The sequence below is a fragment of the Onychostoma macrolepis genome, chromosome 22 (assembly GCF_012432095.1).
Source record: "Onychostoma macrolepis isolate SWU-2019 chromosome 22, ASM1243209v1, whole genome shotgun sequence".
Classification (NCBI taxonomy): Eukaryota; Metazoa; Chordata; class Actinopteri; order Cypriniformes; family Cyprinidae; genus Onychostoma; species Onychostoma macrolepis.
In genome coordinates, this window is record NC_081176.1 from 34,651,740 (window position 1) to 34,674,646 (window position 22,907).

General features: G+C 38.1%; 2 protein-coding genes across 5 annotated transcripts in view; one reads left to right on the forward strand and one right to left on the reverse strand.

Annotated features, from left to right (window-relative positions):
• LOC131530790 (gastrula zinc finger protein XlCGF8.2DB-like) overlaps nucleotides 1-22,907 on the forward strand; it is a 30,116-nt gene that overhangs the window by 5,320 nt on the left and 1,889 nt on the right. The window contains exon 2 of one of the 2 annotated variants that reach the window (XM_058761246.1): nucleotides 1,035-1,129. In XM_058761246.1, coding sequence (XP_058617229.1) covers nucleotides 1,035-1,129 — 95 coding nt within the window. Of the gene's footprint in view, nucleotides 1-1,034; nucleotides 2,095-22,907 lie in introns of those variants that run through there. The other variant, XM_058761245.1, reaches the window with a different exon arrangement.
• LOC131530798 (GTPase IMAP family member 9-like) overlaps nucleotides 12,577-22,907 on the reverse strand; it is a 37,151-nt gene continuing 26,820 nt past the window's right edge. Inside the window, exon 2 of one of the 3 annotated variants that reach the window (XR_009268487.1) lies at nucleotides 12,577-13,247. Coding sequence is in view for 1 of the 3 variants with exons in the window: in XM_058761266.1 (XP_058617249.1) it covers nucleotides 15,381-16,159 (779 nt within the window). In the remaining 2 variants the exon portion in view is untranslated. Of the gene's footprint in view, nucleotides 13,248-14,964; nucleotides 16,160-22,907 lie in introns of those variants that run through there. The other 2 variants (XM_058761266.1, XR_009268485.1) reach the window with 2 other exon arrangements.

Sequence of the window (22,907 nt, forward strand, 5' to 3'; positions counted from 1 at the left end):
TCATAGACAATGTTGATGGCGTTATTGTCAACATGCCTAAGTAGTAAATAAATAAAAAAAAGTTTATAAAAATGTATACAAAATTTGAAATAATAACAAACATCAGGAAAAAATAGGAAACAATACTTTGTTTTCCGTATACTTGTGTCGCTTACAGTTAAAGTCCTTCTGTGATTTTATTGTTGTTTGCAACGTTACTTGGCAATATTTTAAATATATTATTATTATTATTTTATTTTATTTTTTTGTATTTTGCATGGTCTATTATTGTCATCCGGGTGGGAGTTTTAACTCCTATTCACTGGGAATAAAAAATAAATGGGAAAAAAAAAAAGATTAATTCAGTTGATGCAGAGACTTAGGCAGGGGAAATCCCCCATCTCCCCACGCTCTGAATATTACGTATCATAATGTAACTACATGTAAACGTTATTTGGCGGTTTTTACTTGGAAAATCAGCTGTTTTCTAGCATTCGAATAACTATGGATAAACCTGAAACGATAGAAGAAGGATTGGAGATGAATTTCATTTACAAATAGCCTAAGGTATGAATGTGCATACTTTTAAATCGACACCTGCCACGGTGTTTTCCTCTTTGAGTGTGTCCTAAAAGCGATGGGGTGGGGGTGGGGGGGTCCTTAATCTTAGCATTCAGCATACCCGGTTAAAAAAGTCACCGCTCGCCACTGCATTATAGGTGCATGAAATATTATAAATAATAATAATAATAAATGCAGGTCATGACCCCTTTAAACGTATTACATTTAAAGTGCTGATACCTGCAGATTCCCTGTAGACAGCAGTAACATCACACGCATGTGTATTATGTTCAGCCTACAGATGCGTAGTGTTTCTTTACAAAGGGAGATCGCCATCTACTGGCCTGACAGCATAATGCAGCATTTTTAGTGGTTTTCATGGATCTGTGTGAACATGGACAGTTTTGACAACGGTTTCATCTGTACACATATGTTTTCCTTTTATTTTCCAAATGTCTCAATTGATTTTCATCACCTTAATGTTTTCATTTTAGGCCTGATGAAATTGAAAGGAGAAAGACAAGAACTGAATGAGGTGGAGGAGAAACATCAGTGTAAGAAAGATCATGATGACAATGGAGAAAAATCAGTGAGTTGCAGCATTCAAATAACAGAAGTCCAAAGGCCTTTCAGCTGCTCTCAGTGTGGAAAGAGTTTTACACTGAAAGGACACCTTAAGGATCATTTGGTTAGTCATACTTCAGAAAACCCTTTCAGCTGCTCTCAGTGTGGAAAGACTTTCACACGTAAAAGATACCTTAAGACTCACAGGTTAATTCATGCTGGAATAAAGCCTTTTACCTGCTCTCAGTGTGGAAAGAGTTTTACACAGAAAGGAGACCTTAAGGATCATTTGGTAACACACACTTCAGAAAAGCCTTTCACCTGCTCTCAGTGTGGAAAGTCTTTCACACGTAAAAGATACCTTAAGACTCACATGTTAATTCATGCCGGAATAAAGCCTTTTACCTGCTCTCAGTGCGGAAAGAGTTTTATATGTAAAGGAATCCTGAGGAATCACATGGTAATTCATACTGGAATAAAGCCTTTCCGCTGCTCTCAGTGTGGAAAGAGTTTTGCACAGAAAGGACACCTAAAGGATCATTTGGTAACTCACACTTCAAAAAAGCCTTTCACCTGCTCTCAGTGTGGAAAGTCTTTCACACGTAAAGGATACCTTAAGACTCACATGTTAAGTCATGCTGAGTAAAAGCCTTTCAGCTGCTCTCAATATGGATATGTAAATGAGGATTTAATCATCACATGAGAATTCACACTAAAAGAGATGCCTTACCAGACAATTCACAGAAATTAAATTGTCTGTGCCTCATGTCTGTCCTGTTTGTGGCAGGATATTTCTATGGGTTTTAAAAGCTTGGAAAAACTGTAGGGATGGATATTGTTAAGGTTTTAAAGGCATTACTGCTCTTACTGATACTGCTGATCCATCTGGTATTTTTCTCTCAAAACTATAAAACTATGAAGTCGCTGCAAACAAGCCTGCACTGGCCCTTTACGGGCCCACTTAGGGCTGCCAGCGCAGGGCCCCTGAGAGTTTGCTCATTGGCAAAACGTTGGCCCCTTAGCACTGGCCCTGCACCGGCAGCCCTCACTTAGCCTCCAGGAAGATTAAGCACTGTTTTATTGAAAATAATAAAGTTTGAAGCCACCATTATGGAGGTAAGTGCTTGCTTTAGTTGGGCTCTTGACCCTTGACTTCTTAACTTTGTTTCTCTGGCTGCTGTAATTGTGTTTCTGAAGCACATTTGTTATAGCAAAAGTTGTGAGAAAATAAACTGATCAGATGGTGATGGTTACTTATTAATAATTCAATCATCATGTAGTGTCCTGATTCACTGATCTCATCCAGAGTTTGATCTCTGAGAACATTATTCAGATTTAATAATTTCACTATGTAGTAGCACTAGAATATCGCTGCATGAAATTTTGTCCTGCTTTAAAATTTTGAACATTAAGTTATGCAGAAATTATTTGGATGGGATCATGTAGACTCACACAGATATCAAGATTCAGCGTATAAACCTCAACAATGGTGACAATCAACGAAAAGCTTGTTTTGTGATGTTCAGAGTTGATCTGAATATTTTGTTGACTGTCACTATTGTTGAGGTTCATACGTTGAATCTTGGTATCTGTGTGAGTCTACATGATCCCATCCAAACCATTTCTGCATAGCAGCTTAAAAATTTTCTAAATTTTAAAGCAGGACAAAATCTCGTGCAGTGGTGTTCTAGAGCTACTATAAAGTGAAAAAATTAAATCTAGATAATATCCTCAGAGATCAAACTCTAGGTGAGATCAGGGAATCAGGCCAATACGTAACATCTGAATCATCAAATCAGTTTTTTTTTCTTGTAACTTTTTCTGTAACAAATGTGCTTCAGAAAAACAGTTATAGCAGCCAGAGAAACATTAAAGTTAAGAAGTCAAGGGTCAAGAGCCCAACTAAAGCAAGCGCTTGCCTCCATAATGGTGACTTCAAACTTTATTATTTTCAATAAAACAGCGCTTAGGCTTCCTGCAGGCTAAGAGAGGGCTGCCCATGCAGGGCCAGTGCTAAGGGGCCAACGTTTTGCAGACCGTAAAGGGCCAGTGCAGGCTTGTTTGCAGGGGTATGTTCAAGCTCTCTGAACAGTTCGTTTCTTGTTCTGTTTACATGTAACACACTGCTACACAAATAAATGTACTGTATAAATTCAAATGTGCATATTCTTTTTCTGTGTACAATAATATAGACTTTTCCCAGTAAACTTTTACCTACCATTGAAATCAACTGGTGAACACATCCATGTGGGGCCCAAATTTGTTGCACCTAGGGTCAATTTCATCCCATAAAAGAACACGTCATCTGCTGGCGATTTTAATTATATTTAATTGTGCAAAAGACATACTGAAAAATTAATCAAACACAGCAAACTTTTAGCAAGGTAGTAGTAGCAAGGTAACGCCTCGTTCACACTACAAGTGACACAAAGCGACACGATCCCTTTCATTTCAATGGAGAGCCAGCAATTTCTGGTGACATGAATGACAGTGACCATTAGCGACAGGATCCAGGCGTGTCCAGCCCCTACAATAGAGGAAATGTTAGTAGAGCTATGGCAACAATACTCCTGCATTTATGATGTTTCCTCGAGGGACTACTGCAACAGAGTGAATAAAGTGTAATAAAAACAATATTTTGCCTCAATTTCTCTTTGGAGGATTGACATTGACATTAGGTAGTCATTGTTTGTTTACACTCACCTTCTGTCTGTCAATAGGTTGTCTGCACAGGAAGTGATTTTTCTCCATTGGAATCGGTAGCAGAAACTCAAGATGCCTGTGTTTTGCATTGTTTATGGGTGCTCAAATCGGTCAAACCGAGAAAACACGAGGAGCTTTTATCATGTACGAAAATGTGTTGTTCATAAGGAAGGAAAAGTCAAGGAATTGACTGAAAAACGCAGGAAAAAGTGGCTTGTAAACCTGCATCTGCGGTCGGGAGGAGACGAGTCGGATAATGCTCGTGTGTGCAAATGGTTAATATAAGATGAAATAATATATTAAAAGATATTAATATAGGTATAAATAGATAACCTTGGGCTGCCAACTCTCAAGCATTCAGCGTGAGACGGCCAGAATTCACTCAATACTAAACAACACGTAGACACGATGTAAATAAGATATTATTTGCAGTTCAGAGAGCTTCACTGATTATAACGGAACATTGTGAGATTGTAATAAATTGAAGTGAGTGACAGCTTTTTAGTGATTATACAGAAGCACTTTTTACTCGCTTTCAAGGCTATAAAAAATTCAGAATCTGAAAAGTTTTGTTTTATGTGCTGCTAGCAGGACTAACGTACACAAACACTGTATGCAGCAAAGTGTCAGGAGTGACTGAAAAAGAGAACGGATGAGATAGAGGAAAGTCCGTACTGTACTGGTTTAGGTGCTGTAACAAAAGAAAGATTTCTTTCCTTCTATGAAAAGTCAATGTGGACCAGATACTGTTTGGTTACCCACATTCTTCAAAATATCTTCTTTTGTGTTCAGCACAAGAAAGAAATTAATACAGGTTTGGGACAACATGCGAGTTAGTAAATAATGACAGAAATTACATTTTAAGGTGAACTATCCCTTTAATGACAGTCGGCCGTATGTTCAGTACTGCCCCTTTAAGACATGCACGCATCTAATATACAGAGGCACGCATCCATTTTCTCTCAGCTGTTTACTTACTCATTTTAGACATAAACAACGGAGTCTATACATAAACCTTGTGTGTTTTGACAGTATTAGTGCACAAGATAACTTAGTTCAGTAATCAGGTGCTTTTTGACAGGCTTTAGCACGCTTTAGAAAAAGCGCACATCAGACCAACACGTGAATAAACCATTTAACCGGCAAGGCTTTAAAGCAGATCCGAATAATGTACAGTATATTGAGACGGAGGAATAAGAACTGCAGCTGATATAATGTGCGCTGTAGCACGATACTACGATATTTCTTCAAAAGCAGATCGTGGAGACATTTTTATCGTCCACGATCAAAAATCGTCATATCGCACACCCCTATCGCGGGTCAAAACACCGCTCTTCTGTTCTGATCAAAACATTAAACAGGTTTTCCCCACTCAGTGACGCACCCACTGAGAAACCTGATGAAAGTGCTCTAGTTATTGGCGATTCTATTGTACGGAATGTGAAAATAGAGACACCAGCCACCATAGTCCAATGTTTACCGGGAGCCAGAGCACCTGACATCTTGGCAAATTTAAAAGTGCTGGCTAAAGGTTAAACGTAAATTCAGTAAGATTGCTATTGACGTCTGCGCTAATGATGTTCGACTTCACCAGTCGGAGATGTTAAAGAGGTGTGTGAACTTACAAGTACGATGTCGCTTCACGTCACAGAAGTCAGTTAATTCTCAGCACATAGAGACTCTTTCACCTAGATATCACACTATAGAGACTGTGTCTGTTCCCCGAACTAGAAAATACAGAAAATATCCAAACCAAAGTAAGAGTAACAATTTAAAGGGTTCATATGATGCTTTTTTAAACACACGACACGCAACACTCCACATTTGAACAATCAATAGCAAATACTTAAACTAATAACAAAACATACTTACAGTTGCTGATTCAGAAGCGCCAGTTTGTCATAGCAAAGTCTGAATTACCTCCTCTCCTAGGTTCATGAAACGGTTGTCCATAAAATGCGTTGCTGTTCTGTTGTAAGTAATCTTAATGATTCCAAAATGCATCTACTTTCGAAAGGCCAAATAAAGTGCTTTTGCTTTTGCCTAGAAACACACAGTGTCTCCCTGTCATGGCTGCATCACTACTGCGGTTACTGAAACCACGCCTTCTTTCTTTGCGTGAACATTTGGGTGGCATTACACAAATATTTCCACATCGTGACGTAGACATGTGGGGGCGTGTTTGAATGAGCCGTTTTAGGGGGGCGTGGCAGAGTCTTTACTTTAATAAAGAATATCTCTTTGGTTTTGAGACTTAAGTCTTTGCAACTTCAGAGATCTTATCTATGCACAATCAGCTTGTAACACTCCAAAGAGAAAGGAAAACTTGAAATCGCATCATATGACCCCTTTAATTGTTCAACAAATAAAAAACAGATATAAAACAGATAAACAAATGATAAAGCTTGGCTTATTTAATATTAGATCCCTTTCTACAAAAGCACATGGGTCCCACTTTATATTAGGTGGACTTAACTACTGTGTACTTACATTTAAATTAATCATTTGTTACAATGCACTTATTGTGTACATACATGTTTTTACATTGTACTTATATTTTAAAAATACCTATATGTAATTACATCTGTAATTAATTTCTGTAATTACATTTATAATTACACTGTTGACCCATCCCTCACACCTTAACCCACCCTTAAACCTACCCATACCACCAAACCTGTCCCTAACCTTACCCATATCCCACCTCAATAGCAGCAAAAGTGTTTTGAAATACAATATGACAACAATAAGTACATTATACTTATTTTTTGATGCAAGTACATGGTAGTTAAGGCCACCTAATATAAAGTGCGACCAGCACTTTTTTGTAATAATAATAATTAATAATTAGTTACATTTATATACATTTATATTAGTTACATTTATTGAGTGCTTTTCAAGGCACTTAAACCGCTTTACATAAAAGGGGGAATCTCCTCAACCACCACCAGTGTGCAGCATCCACCTGGATGATGCGATGGCAGCCATATTGCGCCAGAACGCCCACCACACACCAGATTATTGGTGGAGAGGAGACAGAGTGATGAAGTCAATCAGTGTATGGGGATGATTAGGAGACCATGATGGTCAGAGGCCAATAGGCTAATTTGGCCAGGATGTCGGGGTTACACCCCTACTCTTTTTCGAAGGACATCTTGGGATTTTTTTAATGACGACAGAGAGTCAAGACCTTAGTTTAACGTCTCATCCAAAGGACGGTCCTTTTTACAGTATAGTGTCCCTGTCTCTATACTGGGGCGTTAGGACCCACACAGACCACAGGGTAAGCACCCCTGCTAGCCTCACTAACACCTCTTTCAGCAGAAACCTAGTTTTTCCCAGGAGGTCTCCCATGCAGGTACTGACCAGGCTCAACCCTGCTTAGCTTCAGTGGGTAACCAGTTTTGGGCTACAGGGTGATATGGCTGCTGGCAATGGTAAATTATATGATCACTGACCATAAACTAGATGTGCTTTGTTTGACAGAAACCTGGCTAAAACCAGATGATTACATTACATTAAACGAGTCTACCCCCCAAGATTGTTACAAACATGAGCCGCGTCCAAAAGGTAAAGGGGGGAGGTGTTGCTACAATTTATAGCAATATTTTCAGTATTTCTCAGAGATCGGGTTTCAAGTATAATCAAGTAATGGTCCTTCATATAACGTTACCCAAAGAAACAAGTGTTAATGATAAATCCCCTGTGATGTTTGTATTGGCTGCTGTATACAGGCCACCAGAGTATCGTACAGACTTTAAAGAATTTGCTGATTTTCTATCTGAGTTAGTGCTGGCTGCAGATAAAGTCCTAATTGTTGGTGATTTTAATAAAGTAATTGATTATTTAAATATATATATATATATTTTGTTGAAAATTTTTTTAAAGACTGAAATGTGAAGTTTAAGTCATAAAAAGGTCTTTGAAGATTTTAAATTCTATTTAAAAAATCCTGCAGATACCCGGTCATATGGTACCATTTGGAGTAAATATATATTTTTTTAATAAACCCTTTTTAACTGTCTTCTTAGGTTGTTTTGAGAATGTTCTGTAAGCCACTAATAAAAAGTAAGACCTCAGTACATTTGTTTGTTGCAAATTTACAGACAATGCAATTAAGATGTTTACATTGGCTTGTTGGGGTAATATTGCTGTCAACTGACAACAAAGTTTCCCTTCTGAATTAGCATAACTGCACAAGTGTTCTAGTTAATACTATCCTTAAAAACAAATTACATTAATTATACTTTGATTTCCTTCATCTATTGATGTAAAAGGTGTGTAGACGTGGATTAGCAATCTGGCCCCTTGCATTGTGTAACCTCCTGTCGCCGATCCATCGTTCAGTGTGAACACAGCAGCAACTGAATGCTACCCCAGATAGTTGTGCTGTGTGATCTCAGCATAACACTGCTTCAGTGTTACTTTTAACACTCTTGAGTGTGGACTCAAACTCCTGGGAGAGTTAATTTAACACTGAGCTTTTTGTTGTGTAGTCAGAAATGTACTGTGAAATCAAAGCATTCTGGGTGATTTTCTTACAAATGATTGTGAAAGAACAGTAGAATGATGCTAGCATCACAGTAATTTACTGCTCTTGTTTTACTGTGAATTCACATTATAAAGTTCACTGTAAACAAAAATGTCCCATAAACTTAGTTGCGAGTAATTTACTGTTAATTTTACAGTACTTCACTGCATGTTACTGTAAAAAATACTAAATTAAAAAGGTAATATTTTCGTTTGCAGAAACCGCTGCCTTAAATTGGCCAAACGCTGTTCAAGTTTATAAACTAATATTTATAATGCTTAGGTAATGTGAACATATTAGTACTGAGAACTTACAATTAAGCAAAACCTTTCAAAAATCATTCAACTCAGCTCTGTTGCAGATAACAGCAGCACACATGCACATGTAATTGAAAGTGGTGAAGAGATTCTCACTGCATCAGCAATTACACAGTAACTGCCTTTAACCCTTGTATGGTGTTCGGGTCTGTGGGACCCATTTTCACTTTTTGTCAAAAGAAAAATTATACAATTAACAGAGGTGGAAAGTGCAGGGGCCAAAGAGTAAAAGTCCTGCCATATTTTTGTTCCACCCATGAACTAAGCAGCTGATTTCACCAGAGGAGGAACCAAGTCAGTCCTTTCAAGTCACAAGCAACTCTCAAGTCAAATTCCAAGTCCTCAAAGAGTTAAAGCTAATGATATAATTAAGTGACTAAATAAATGATGATTGAGCATTAGTTATGAACACCTGATGTTACCAATCAACATCACCGAAGAAAAGAGAAACACGAGAACTACAACTGACATCAGCCACAGCCTTGAATGAAATCAACTGGAAGAAAGAAAAAAAAAACATCGCCACCATAATTGTGGTCAGTTTTTGCTTTAGTTGGGCTCTTGAGCCTTTTAGTAACTCAAAGAAATTTGCTTTTAAGCAATTGCAATATTGTTTCACAGCACACATGTGCAATGCTGAATCAAACCTTGAAGTAGCAGATTAGCTTATGCTTTTGATGAATGAGCGTTCTTAGTTTAAATCTTTCTTGTTTTAAAAGAACTCCTATTAAGAAAAGCAAATCCTGTTTAAAAGATTAGGCTTTTAGACATGGACATTTATCATATGATTCTCAGCAGTGTATATTGTATATTATTGTATGTATATTGTGTATGAATAATTATTCTATGTATATTGTATGACGCATGAAGCATTTTGTTGATTGTCACCATTGTTGAGATTCATATACTGGTTCTTGATGTCTGTGTGTGTCTAACCACTACTGGAATTGAAATTTTTGTATGCGTTACATAGATTTAAAATTAATTCACTGTAACTATTAGAGAAACACTCTGCGTGAATGCTGTATTGTCACAGGGTTGATTACGCAAAACCTAAACACATAAATGAAACAAGAAAACAACAGTTATTTTGGACATAATCAAATCAGCTCATGGCGATTATCTGATCACTGTAGAGCATTGATTTCTCTACTTGCATTACTACACATGCATTACTACAGAGAGAGATCTAACACAAGAGCCAAGGGTCAAGAGCCCAACTAAAGCAAACACTGATCTCCATGATGGTGGCATCATTTTAACCAATAAAACATCAACATCTGATCCTCAGGTGTTCATCACTAATGCACAATCATCATTTAATTTGTCACTTAATTATCTCATTAACTTTAACTATTTGATGAATTGGGATTTGACTCGAGACTCATTGTGACTTGAAAGGAATGACTTGGTTCCTCCTCTGGTGAAATCAGCTGCTGAGTCCATGGGTGGAACAAAAATATGGCAGAGTAAAGCAGAGAGATTAGTACTGTGCAGTGATCAGCTATGCTTTTATAGCCGGCCTGATTACATCAAAAATAACTTCTTTCTTTTTTTTTTATTTATATGTTTAGATTTTGAATAATCAATCCTGTGACATTACAGCATGCAAGGAAATTGTTGCTCTAATAGTTATAATGAATTAATTTGAAATCTACTGCATGTAACGCACATAAATATTTGAACACTTGTGCTATTTAGACACACACAGACATCAAGGACCATCATATGAATCTCAACAATGGTGACAACCAACAAAACTCTACATGCTGTAATGCATGCTGGGTAACACCACAGTAAAAACTCCCATCACAAAAATTATTGTTGAGGATCGAATTTGAATTATTGACAAGTGTCATTTAATCAAACTGAATATTATGTGGCATTTAACATAGTTCTGAATTAGATTTTTTTTTTTTTTACTTGAATATTAAACATTTGAAGTTTAACACAACTGAATATTTGGTAACACTTTAGAATAGCCAAGCAAAGCCTGCTCACGTCACATCTACTACGCCAAAGTCTCTTCGCATCATATCTGCCAAGCCAGAGCCTGCTCACATCATGCCGGCCACTCAAGAGCCTCGTCGCAAGCTGGCTGCTAGCCCAGAGTCTCTTCGCAAGATGGCCGCCAGCCCAGAGTCTCTTTGCAAGATGGCCACCACGGCCATCACGTCAGAAACTCATCATGTCAAGGCTGCTACTCCTGAGTCTCAACCTATTCTGACTGCCATGTCAGAGCCTACAGTCAAGATGGCTGCCACACCAGAGCCTTGTCATGCCATAACCACCTTGCCAGAACCCCGTAATGCCATGGACGCCATGCAAGTTTCCCCTAAGAATTTTTTTTGGGGGGGGGCTATAGTAGTGCATCCTCAGGAGCTTGGGCCAGGACTGATGAGATCGATTGCCAGACTGATGGATCTACCTCTGATGTCAGTGCGAGTGGCTGGCATCCCAGTGTTGTCTACACTTTCAAGCCTCACAGCCTCAACACACTCAAGCCTGGCGAGCATGCCACTGTCTACTGTCGCCATTTTGAGTGTGTGGGCTGCACACTGCACTCCTGAGGCCTCTTCTGTCCAAGAATCTGCCTCAGAGGCCTCTCCTGTCCATGGACTCACTGTCTCTCCTGTCACCACCAAGAGGGTCATCCATGAACTCTCTGCTTGTCCTGTTATGGTCATAGAGACCATTGTTAACCTCTATATGCGCTCTGTTCCAGTCCTGCCTGATCCACCCTGCGCCATTGGCTCCACTGAAGTGTTCATCTGCTCCACCATGGGGATCTTTGGTCCGGTCTGTTCTACTGTGGGGGTCTTCAGCAATGCCGGCTCCGCCCTGGATTTCTGCTCCGCCAGCTCTGACCTGGTGGTCTCCTGCTCCACTTTTCCACAGTCTGCCACTGCACCATGGCCCAGGTTCTCCACTGTTTCACAGTCTGTCACTACTCCATGGCCCGGGTCTGCCATTGCCCCATGGTCCTGGTCCATTGCCATGCTATGATCCAGGTCCGGTTCCACTTAATGGGCCTGGCACTCCATTCCACCCCCTGGACCACCTCCAGTCCTCCACCCTCCTGGTCTTTTTGTTGTTTGGGTTGGGTGTTACGTTTGGGCGTCAGGAGCCTCCCATAGAGGGGGGGGATCTGTCACGCCTGTTTTGGGTTTTGTTTCATGTTCATGTTTTTATGTTTTTTTTTTTTTTTTAGTTTAGTCATGGTTCCTGTCTAGTCATGTTATTCCCTTAATCCTCATGTATTTTTGCCTAGTGTATGTGTCATGTTCTGATCAGTTGTCCTAGTCATGTGTCTTGTTCCTCATTGGTTGGAATGTGTCATGTGACCCTTTTTGTTTGATATTTATAGCCCTCATGTTGCCATTGTCTTTCATCGACTATTGTCCCTAGTACCTCTGTTGGTGAGTTCTTGTTTTTTGTGTATGCCAAGTTTGTTCAAGTCAGTTCAAGTCAAGTCACATTTGTTTGTATTTTGGATATCACTTTTGTTTAATAAAAGCTGCACTTGGGTTCTTACTTGCTCACCACCAGTGGAATTTTTTACACCTAGATTGTATTTCAAGTAGCGTTTCATTGATTCTTCTATTTTCAGAAGTGAGAGTATCAACTTGTTTAGTAAGTGTTGCAACTGAAATCTGCAGCGATTTATTTTCTACTTGAAGTTGTTCAATTTGATTGTATGCAAAATTCAAGCTGGATTTATTGTCTTTTATCTCCAAATGTGCAGCCTCAAGCAAATCCAACTTCTTGTCGATGGATTGTAAGACACTAACCTCCACATCAGTAGTCAACAAATCTTCCGTATCTGTAGCAGAGTCTTTCTTTTTCCTATTAGACGGGTTAGTGTCTTCATTTTGAGAAGTGGTAGATGAGGCGCTTGAAGTCGGGATATTGTAACAGTTGAAGTAAAAATTGTAGATTTTAAATTTGCATTAATTCAATAGTTTAATTGCTGTTATTGCAGATAGAATTGAATTGAATTTATCAGAAGATTTAGAGATCGTAAAAGAGATGGCGGGTTGTGGTGAGAAACAACAGACTGTCTGTTAAATTTGAACTTGGAATGTAATTGTACCTTTTGATATAAAGTGGAAATAATAACCAAAATAATCTTCTCTCTTCTTTTACCCCAAAAATATACACGGACCGGTCATTTCAATGTCAGAAAGAAATAAAATTAAAAATAAAAAGATATGAATAAAAGATATAACTTCTCTCTCAAAATATCACAACTGTCTCAATAAACACTTCAGTGTCAATCAAATGGGTTATGGGTAACCATACACCATCAATAGTTCAATGTTCTGTAAGGTACTGATCAGTTTCTTCTCTTTTCTCGTTCTTTATCAATTCCCTCAAGGAAGGGAACTTAATAGTTCTTTAGATTTGGGATCGTCTTGCATTCATAAAGCAAGGCTGTTAATTGAAAGAAAGGATATTGTCCTCTTCTTTATGATGTGTCGTCCGTTTTCCTCTATAGCAGATTTGGTTGGCTCACCATCAAATGTGAAGTTTCACAGGATGTCACAGAAGATCACAGGAATGTCACGAATCCATAGAATCAAGAAGAAAAACTGAAAAAAAACACAAAGAAGAAGAAATAAAAATAACCATGCGGTTCACTATAACCGCTTAGACTGAAATAATCAAATTAAACAAGAACACATACAAATATCATTTTTACAAGAAATGATATATCAGTTATTTACCTCTATAATCGATTTTACTCTTACACAGGCTCTTACACACATTTGCGTGTGACCAACAATGGCGTCAGTGAACGGAAATGAACAAGTAATAACCACACCAGTCACTATGTCCACATTTTTAAACCACTTAGATTGTAATAATAAAATTAAACTAACACATATAAATATCATTTTTACAAGAAATGATATCAGTCTTTACCTCTGTATTCGTTTTTGCTCTTAAACAGGCGCTTCTCTATCACAGGCACGTGTGACCAACAATGGCGTGGGTGAACTGCAATGAACAAAAATCACGTGGTTCACTATGACATTTATATCTAGATCGAAATACAAATGAATAAGGGAAATAAACAAGGTTTACTGCAACTAAATATCCATTTTGCATCTTATTATGGAGTTTTTATACATTCTTCTTACCATTGATTATAATATGCTGACTCACCGAGTAAAATGTGACTCAACAATATTCAGTCGGCTTCTTCATATACTGGATAGCTCGAAAATTAATTATAATATTTTCGTACACTTTTTCGGAGGATTTTTAACCTATATTTCTTTAAATTAGATCGCGAAGATCAGATTACGTATTCTCTGTCTGGCTCGTCTCTTCTGTCATTGCGCATGCTCGTTGCCATGTAGGGCGCGCAACGACAAAGAGCTCTCATTGGTCAACAACTAATCTTCTAAATAGGGTAAATTGACTAATTTTTAAATGTTCTTCAATAACTTCTACATTTCTTTTCAACTTTTATTAGACAAATATGTTGTTACTAAACTGTGAATAAATTAAATAATTGCCTTCAATTATGCTTCATTTAACCGGGGTTACACGTTGACAGTTTTTCCTTTCGATTAATTAATTTTACCAAAATCTTGTTATAAAATATGATGCTGTATTGGCAATAACTAAACGCAAGATACCAGACTATAAGACTCTCATCATTTTGCTCAGAGTGAACTGACTGCATTTTGTCTTCGTTTTTTTTTTTTTTTTAAGCCCTGATCTGAACATTGTAGAGACATATGGGTGGGCTCTTTTGACTCAATCCATCAGCAGGCTTTAGGTATTGCCCTGGCAACTTCCTAACAACACCCTAGCAACCATTTAGAGCACCCTAGCAACCAGATATGAAATTAAAGATGCACTCAGCAAATTTTGCCAAAATATGTTGATATTTGAAAGCACCAAAACAAACACGCCCATACCCCAACAGGACCTCGCCCCTAATTTGATGTCTCTGCCCCACACGTGTGTACACTACCCTGGCAACGACAATGGCAGAATCTACTATGCCTGCCAGCCGAGGGTATGATGTCATCAATAAGTGAAAGCGATGTGTGTTACTACGGTAATTCAGGTCGAATGCATTTGATAGTAGTGTGCTTTCCCGCTCCTTGTGTTCTCTCCACTGAGTTATGCCATGGCAAGCACCAATCACATTTTCTTCAGAAAATATATGTCCAGTTTTTGTCCCTCCACCACTCCCCACTTGATCAAAACACGAGGGCGAGAAGGACTTAGTTTTTCCAAAGTATTTTTAATGCCAGTTCAGCCCTGCTTTATATTATTAGCAGGTATAAACAATGACCATTTTCAAACATTCATTCAAATTACAGCATTTGTCAATGCAATTATTTGTTAATTTTTTAAAATGTCTTTCATTTTTTTCCAGAATATGTGCATTTGTTTAAATGTGATAAACATGTTCTTTGTGCATTGCCATAATTTGCTTGTTTCTTCAAAATAAACACAAAATAATCAATAAATAAATCAATTAATATTTCTGTTGTAAAACTTTGTTTTAAAATTTTGCAGTAAGAAATTCAGATTTTTTAATTGATAACAAAAACCTTCAGTGGAGTAGTTAACAGTGTTATTAAAACACATTTTTTTACTCTTGCAGTAAGACCCTAATTTCATATGACAATGTCAGTCTTCCTAAAACTGGCACATCTGTGAAGCAAATACATCTTATTTGAATAACAAGTAAGAAGCTTTTAATGGTTTTCAACACCAAATTGTGATTTCTTTTTAATAACATGACCGATTGCTACTACTACTGTGACTAATGCTACTATGAATGCTAATATTATTCTAACATTACTGTATAAGACATTGGTTAATTTTTCCCAGATGACTTTTCTCTGGGTATGTCTATACATGGCATGAGTGTAGTATTTTCCTTTATTTTTCTCCACCATTTTATCTATCTTTTCCAGCAGTTCTGTGACCTGAGCCTGATTTGCTCTGTTTTCATTGTTAAATGAGTGATATTTGCCAGCACAACTGATAATAAACTGTCGTAGATCTTCATTCTCTTCTATATGATCCTTCAGTGTTTTTTTCCTCAAATAATCGGCATGAGTGAAGAGAGTAAAGATGTAGCGTGACGCTGCTTCTCCAAAGTTCAGCTGAACCCATTTGACTGTGTTCTTCTCTTCATCTGTGTATCTCTGATCTAGTCTGATGACCAGCAGGAACACATGAGGACCAGGAGCAGACATCTCCAGACACCTCTCTATTTTAGCCTTCAGTGTTTCATCAGTCACTTTGTCTGATTTCATACCACGCTTTTCACCCATCCATGTGTCAAAAACCCCAGGAGTGTCAATTACACTGACGGTCCTTGAGCCTTTTCTTGTGTCTTGTCTCTCACAATCTCGAGTAACTGATTCTGGATTGAAGTCCTCCAAAAATGCATCTCTGCCCAGGATGGTGTTTCCTGTTGCGCTCTTTCCTGAACCAGTTTTACCCAGGAGGACAATCCTCAGATTTCCTGAAAAGAGAGAGAGAGAGAGAGGACTACCCTAGTGAAAAAAAATTATATACTTAAGCACAATTTATTTGTATGTTACACTTCTAAGAAATATGCTAAACACAAGCATACTTTTAATGTATTTCTAAAAAGTATACAAGAAATACTTTGGTAATAAATATATGCTTAGTTTCACTTTTAAGGAATATACTAAACTTAAGCATACTGTTAGTGATGTTTTAGTGTATTTACAGTAAACACACTTATGTTACTCTTACTTAAAGTATATTTTATGTCTACTTTGAGTAAGAACATAACAAAATGATTACACTTTTAGTGGGTTTTTAAATGTACTTTATAACCATGTGTAGGCCTACTGCAATATATTTTAAATATTTATAATTTTAATATTTGGAAAAGTACGATATTTGAAAAACATTTTTTAACATTTACAATGTACAAACATTTGTCAACTATTATTAAGCATTGCAATACTTAAAATATGTTGTTTAATATGTTGTTCAGTTTTACTTAAAACATTATACTTTGGTTGATTAGGCTGTTGTCCATTACATGATACATTAATATACATTAATACATTAATAAGCTACTACTGAAATTCCCACAAGGATTTCAAAATCATATCTGAAATGCTTTAAAAAAAAAATCTTATGTTTACTTGTGTTTAAATTCAAACAACACACTGACTAAACCTGATTGGTTCCAGAGACACCTGATTGGTTCTTATGATAATGAGCTCGCACCGGCAAACTTCGTAAATCAAATGTGATGTGCGTGCAAATGTCCCTTGAATGTGAATATAAGTCTAAATTTAAATGAAGTTCACAACGCAGGTTCGGGAGGAGCCTAATCATCCAGTCCTGCCAATCATCATTTCGACCGTATATAAGCAGCAGTCATTGTTCTGTCCAAGCGACTATTCTTCCAGCATCCCTCCACCACCCCTTCTCCTCCTTTAAATCCCTTCTCTTTCATCCACACCGTATCATCATGGGAGGGGGGGTTCTTACTCGGAGCTCGAGCCGAGCCTCTGGTTCGAGCCTACTTTGTGGACAGCAAGCCAAGTTTGTTTACCATTATCTGGCAGGGCTGAATGGGCAGGCGAACTCGTGAAACAGTTATATTATATAGATCGATCGTGTATCTTTAGAGCACTTGGAGGAAACCATGCAATTTATATGGCTTACTTTAGCGAAGTTTTTTGCAATTAACTTTTTGAAACGTGAACATCTTTGGTGAATCATCTTTCATCGGAGGGACATAAAGATTTCATATAAATATCTCCACTTTTCTTTCGAAGATGAACGAAAGTCTTAGATGGTTTGGAGCATCTTAAGGGTGAGTAATGACAGAATTCAAATTGTTTTGGGGGAACTGTGAAATTAATTATAAAATATAGCAATACACAGTAAAACCTCCAGTGTTAAATCAACACTCCCAGTGTATATATAATCCACACTCAGAGTGTTAAAAAGTAACACTGAAGCAGTGTTAAAGTTAATGAGATAATTAGTTTAGTAATTGAGTGATGATTGAGCATTAATGAAGAACACCTGCTGTTAACAAACTGAACCACTGAAAGAAAAAGAAGAACGGAAAAAAGAGACGAGACGAACAGAAATACAAGAACTACAACTGACTTCAGCCACAGCCTTAGATGAAATCAACACAAGATAAAAGAAGACATTAAATCTCTCAAGATCTCAGCAGAGGATGATTAAACAACTCCATAAACAGCATCACCAGCTTCACACGTTACTAACCAGATTGACTTTAGATGTTGATGTTTTAGTTTTGTTTGAATTACCATTATCGAGGTCAGTGTTTGCTTTAGTTGGGCTCTTGACCCTTGACTTAAAACGTTACAATTACTTTGGCTGCCATAACTGTGTGTTTGTTTAGACATGTTAGTTATAGCAAGCGGTTGTTGATGGTTAGACTTCAGTAAAGAAATCACCAGCATTTAGTGACTTTCATAATTGATTTCATTTAGAGCATCGTCATTGATTGGTTAAAATTTTTGGTTTTGTTCACATAAAATATAAAGCTTGGTCCATCAGTTTTAAGATTAATCTGAAAGACTTTCAAAAGTAAATCGGCACTACAAGCTTAAAACTGTATTATCATACAGACATCAAGACTCAGTGTATGAATCTCAACAATGGTGACAATCAACATATTCAGACAAACGGATCAACTGTGAACATCACAAAACACGCTACTAAAAGTCACAACAAAATAGCAAAACAAGACTGCTGCATAATTTATTCATGTCGCATTGCATGCTGGGAGCCATGGATGAGTTTTGATTGGTGCTCCCAGAATGCACTGCAACATGGAGCGTTATGTTGATTGTCACCATTGTTGAGATTCATTCGCTGATTCTTGAAGTCTGTTTGATGAAGAAAAGTAAAACTCCATCGGTCCTCCGTCTGCGCCTTCGGATCCACCAGCTCTGTCTCCATCGGTCAACCCCCAGATGTCGGCAGCCACACCATCTACATCTTTCTTTGATTTTCATCAGAAGATGGCGCCTCTGTGTTTGGCACGCCGTCTGCTGTTCTCCCCGTCTTTGTTGTTTTTAGTACTTATGTTTTTATTTATGTCTATTTTTATTACTGGCTGTAAAATGGCGTTGGTGTATAATCGCCAAACACTTATGGACATTCGAATGGCTTTTGAAACAGCCAGGACCGACACCTGTGCGTCTCAACCTTCTCTGCCGCCTACCTATTCCTACTTCTCTTCACATCAGTACCGGCATGTTACAGACTTGCCGTGGAAAAAGCGTCGGCGAAAAAGAGGAAAGCGTGCTGGAGTTGCAGTTCGGTTGAGATCCTCTGCTGTTTTACTGTCTACCGGGCCTGGGATGATACGCGGATTATATCCTCACTGGCGATCGCTGGACTCAACGTATCGATGGCTTCGACCTGTTGTCCCTGCTGTCCCTGGCCCTGTCTCTCTGCGCCGCTTCCTTCCGCGTGTTCGTTGTGGTGGAGTAAATGCTTCCAACCTTCGATTGACCCAGAGATCTCGCAACCCCAGGAAGATGTGTCGCCATTTCACGTGGCTTTGATCAACGCCGTTCTCTGGTAAATAAGACATTTATATTAAATGACTTTTTACCCTGCACGCGCTGGACGCCCTATGTATCACTGAAACTTGGATTAAACCCGGAGACTTAAGCCCATTCACTGAGCTGGTGCCTCAGGGCTGTAGCTTTTAAATTCCCTCGGTTATCTGGTCGAGGTGGGGGCTTGGCGGCAGTGTTTAAAGGCTCGTATCTCTGTCGCAGTCTATCAACTGGGACTCATAGTTGTTTCGAGGTTATGCTGTTTCAACTTTCACTAGTCAACCCTGTGGTTTTGCAGTCATATACCGACCACCTAACGTAAATAGGGAATTTTTAAATGAATTTGCTCAATTTATGAGTGAAATCGTCACCAGTTACGACAGGATTTTAATACTGGGAGACTTTAACATACATGTCTGTTGTGATTCCAAACCACTATCCAAAGACTTTCTTAGATTACTTGATTCTTTTGACTTTGTGCAATGGGTATCTGGACCTACTCATGCTCAAGGACATACTCTGGACTTGATTTTATCCGTGGTGTGTCAGTGCTGGATATAAAAATTGTGGACGCTGGCATATCTGATCATCTACCCATATTGTTCTCTGTGTCTCTTGATGGAAATACTCCAAGTCAATCATCATTGCCATGTTGGACTCGTATATTTACAGAATGCTCAAGTAAAGAATTTGCTTCTAAGTATGAATTATTAGGTGCTACCCAGGATATGATTACTCTTACCGGTCACCTGGATGTTAACGAGCATCTTGGTGTTTTCAACAATAATTGCTCCAATATCTTAAACACTATTGCTCCATTAAAGATGAAAAAACACAAACATAATTCAATACCTTGGCATAATGATACCACTCGTTCCCTTAGGAAGACTTGTAGAAGTGCGGAACGTAAATGGAAAAAAGACAGGCTTCAAGTCTCATATGAAATCTTACGTGACTCTCTCTCTGCATTTCAGCGAGCTGCCAAGGCTGCAAAGTGTAGATACTTTTCAGAGTTAATCACACAAAATAGCCACAAGCCAAATATTTTATTCTCTACTATTGAATCTGCACTCCATCCAGCTGTTAACATTTTTTCCGAGGTATCTGTCTCTCTGTGTGAGAAGTTTGCTAATTATTTTAATGACAAGATCTCTCGAATCATGTTTGCTGTATCAATGCCGTCATATGAATTGGTTGATGTCCTATACTCTGGTTCCACCTGGTCTCTTTTCGAGTCTATTAACCTGAACACCTTAATCAAAACTCTGTCTAGCCTGAAACCCACAATGTGTCCTCAGGACGTTATTCCAACACGTTTTCTTAGACAGATCATTGACACTATTGGTCCTGATTTGTTGTCTATTATCAATAAATGTCTCCAAACTGGGACTGTCCCCCACGACTTCAAACTTGCCACAGTGCGACCACATCTTAAAAAACCTAATTTGGACTCGACATTGCTGGTTAATTTTCGTCCGATTTCAAATTTGCCTTTTTTATCAAAAATATTAGAGAAAATTGTCTCAAATCAACTCCAATCTTATTTGTCTCATAATTCTATTTATGAAAAATTTCAGTCTGGTTTTAAATCCTGTCACAGCACTGAGTCTGCCCTCTTAAGAGTTTTAAATGACGTCATGTTGACTACGGATTCTGGCCAGTTTACAGCTCTGGTTTTGTTAGACCTTAGCTCTGCCTTTGATCTGGTCAACCATGATATTCTTATATCTCGTCTTGAGGCATGTGTTGGTTTACGGGGCACAGTATTACAGTGGTTTAGGTCATATCTTACCAGTAGGAGATATGTTGTCAACATTGGGCACCATTTCTCCTCTGAGATGCATTTAAAATCTGGTGTACCACAAGGATCGATTCTTGGTCCAGTATTGTTCTCACTTTATATGCTTCCTTTAGGGCTTATTTTTAACAAGCACGGGTCTCTTTCCATCTATATGCAGATGACACCCAAATCTACATCCCCTTAAAGCGTGGCAATAAACATGGCATTAAGCCCATTTTGGATTGCCTGGAAGAACTGAAACTTTGGCTTGCAACAAATTTTTTATGCCTCAATGAGAGTAAAACTGAATTCATCATGTTTGGTCCCAATGATAAAAGTGTATATGATCTCGAAACTACTTCTCTGTCACCATACAGCACTACTTGTGTCAGAAACTTGGGTGTTTGGTTTGATAATAACCTCAAATTTGATAAGCAGATAAGTTCTGTTGTTAAGTCCTGTTTTTATCATATCCGGCTTCTCCAAAGTGAAATCATTTCTATCATCACGGATGTTTGAAATCATAATGCACGCATTTGTTACATCTAGGCTTGACTACTGTAATTCTCTGTACATTGGTGTTTCTCAGTCCTGTGTCTCTCGTCTGCAGTTAGTCCAGAATGCAGCAGCTCGGCTTCTTACTGGAAAGCACAAATATGAGAGTATTACACCGGTTTTAATTTCACTTCATTGGCTTCCAGTAAAGTACAGAATTGATTTTAAAATTCTATTGTTTGTTTTTAAATCTCTTCACAATCTGGCCCCAATGTACTTAACTGAGTTGTTACAGCCTCATACTTCGTCGAGATCTCTCAGATCCACTAATTCTGATCTATTGCATGTTCCTAGGACAAGACTAAAAACGAGAGGTGACCGTGCCTTTTCTGTTGTCGGCCCAAAACTTTGGAATAGTCTCCCCTCTCATATCAGAACTGCTCCAACCTTGTCGGTTTTTAAATCCACATTAAAGACCTATTTCTTCTCGTTGGCGTTTGATACTCCATGATAAATTGTCTCTGTCCTTGTGTTTGGAGTGCCACACATTCTTATAGCCTGTGTATATTCTGTGAATATCTGAGTTTTTTAGCTGTATTTAATTCTGCCTATAGTCTGTATAGTGTTGTAAAGCACTTTGGTCAACTTCGGTTGTTTTTAAACTGTGCTATATAAATAAAATTGTATTGTATTGTATTGTATCTTAGCTCCTGCTTCTCTCGACTCCGCCATGTGTTGTTTTCACTGGGATGCTATGGGTTTGTGCCATGTGCCAAACACCATCTAAGGGCATCATCGTCATTCTCCCATCACAATCCCTTTGCCACATACTGCTATTAGCCCACACTTTTACCTCTCACCATCTCCTTGTCCACCTCCAAAACCCCCTCCATTCCTCCCTATTCTGTTGCTTGAACTTTATCATCTTCAGTCTTTGCACATACATCTATTCACTTCTGCACTGTTTTTTCAGTAAATTTTTATTTAGTTATTTTCTCATCAGAAAATTGCATTGTAATTTTTATTTATTCATTGATGTAAAATTCTGTACTTTGCTTTTGAAAATAGTCCGGAAAATCATTCCATAGAAATTGCAAATTGTATTTTCAATTGCGTTTTCCACATGTGGGCGCATAAATTGGGACATAATCCAAAGGCAATTGCAAATCTTGCATTACCGTTTGCATTTTGCTTTCACGAACGCACAGTGACTGCCACATTTCAAATGAAAAAGCAAAGTCCATTTGCAACTGTATTTCCCATGTCTTACAAGTTATGAGCTTGTCATATTTAAATAGCAATATTAATTTCCACATTTGGTTTTTCACTTTCTCTGCGTCGCGCATGTAACCTGCCAAAACTCAAATGAAATCGCAATTCCTTTTGCATTTGAATTTCTG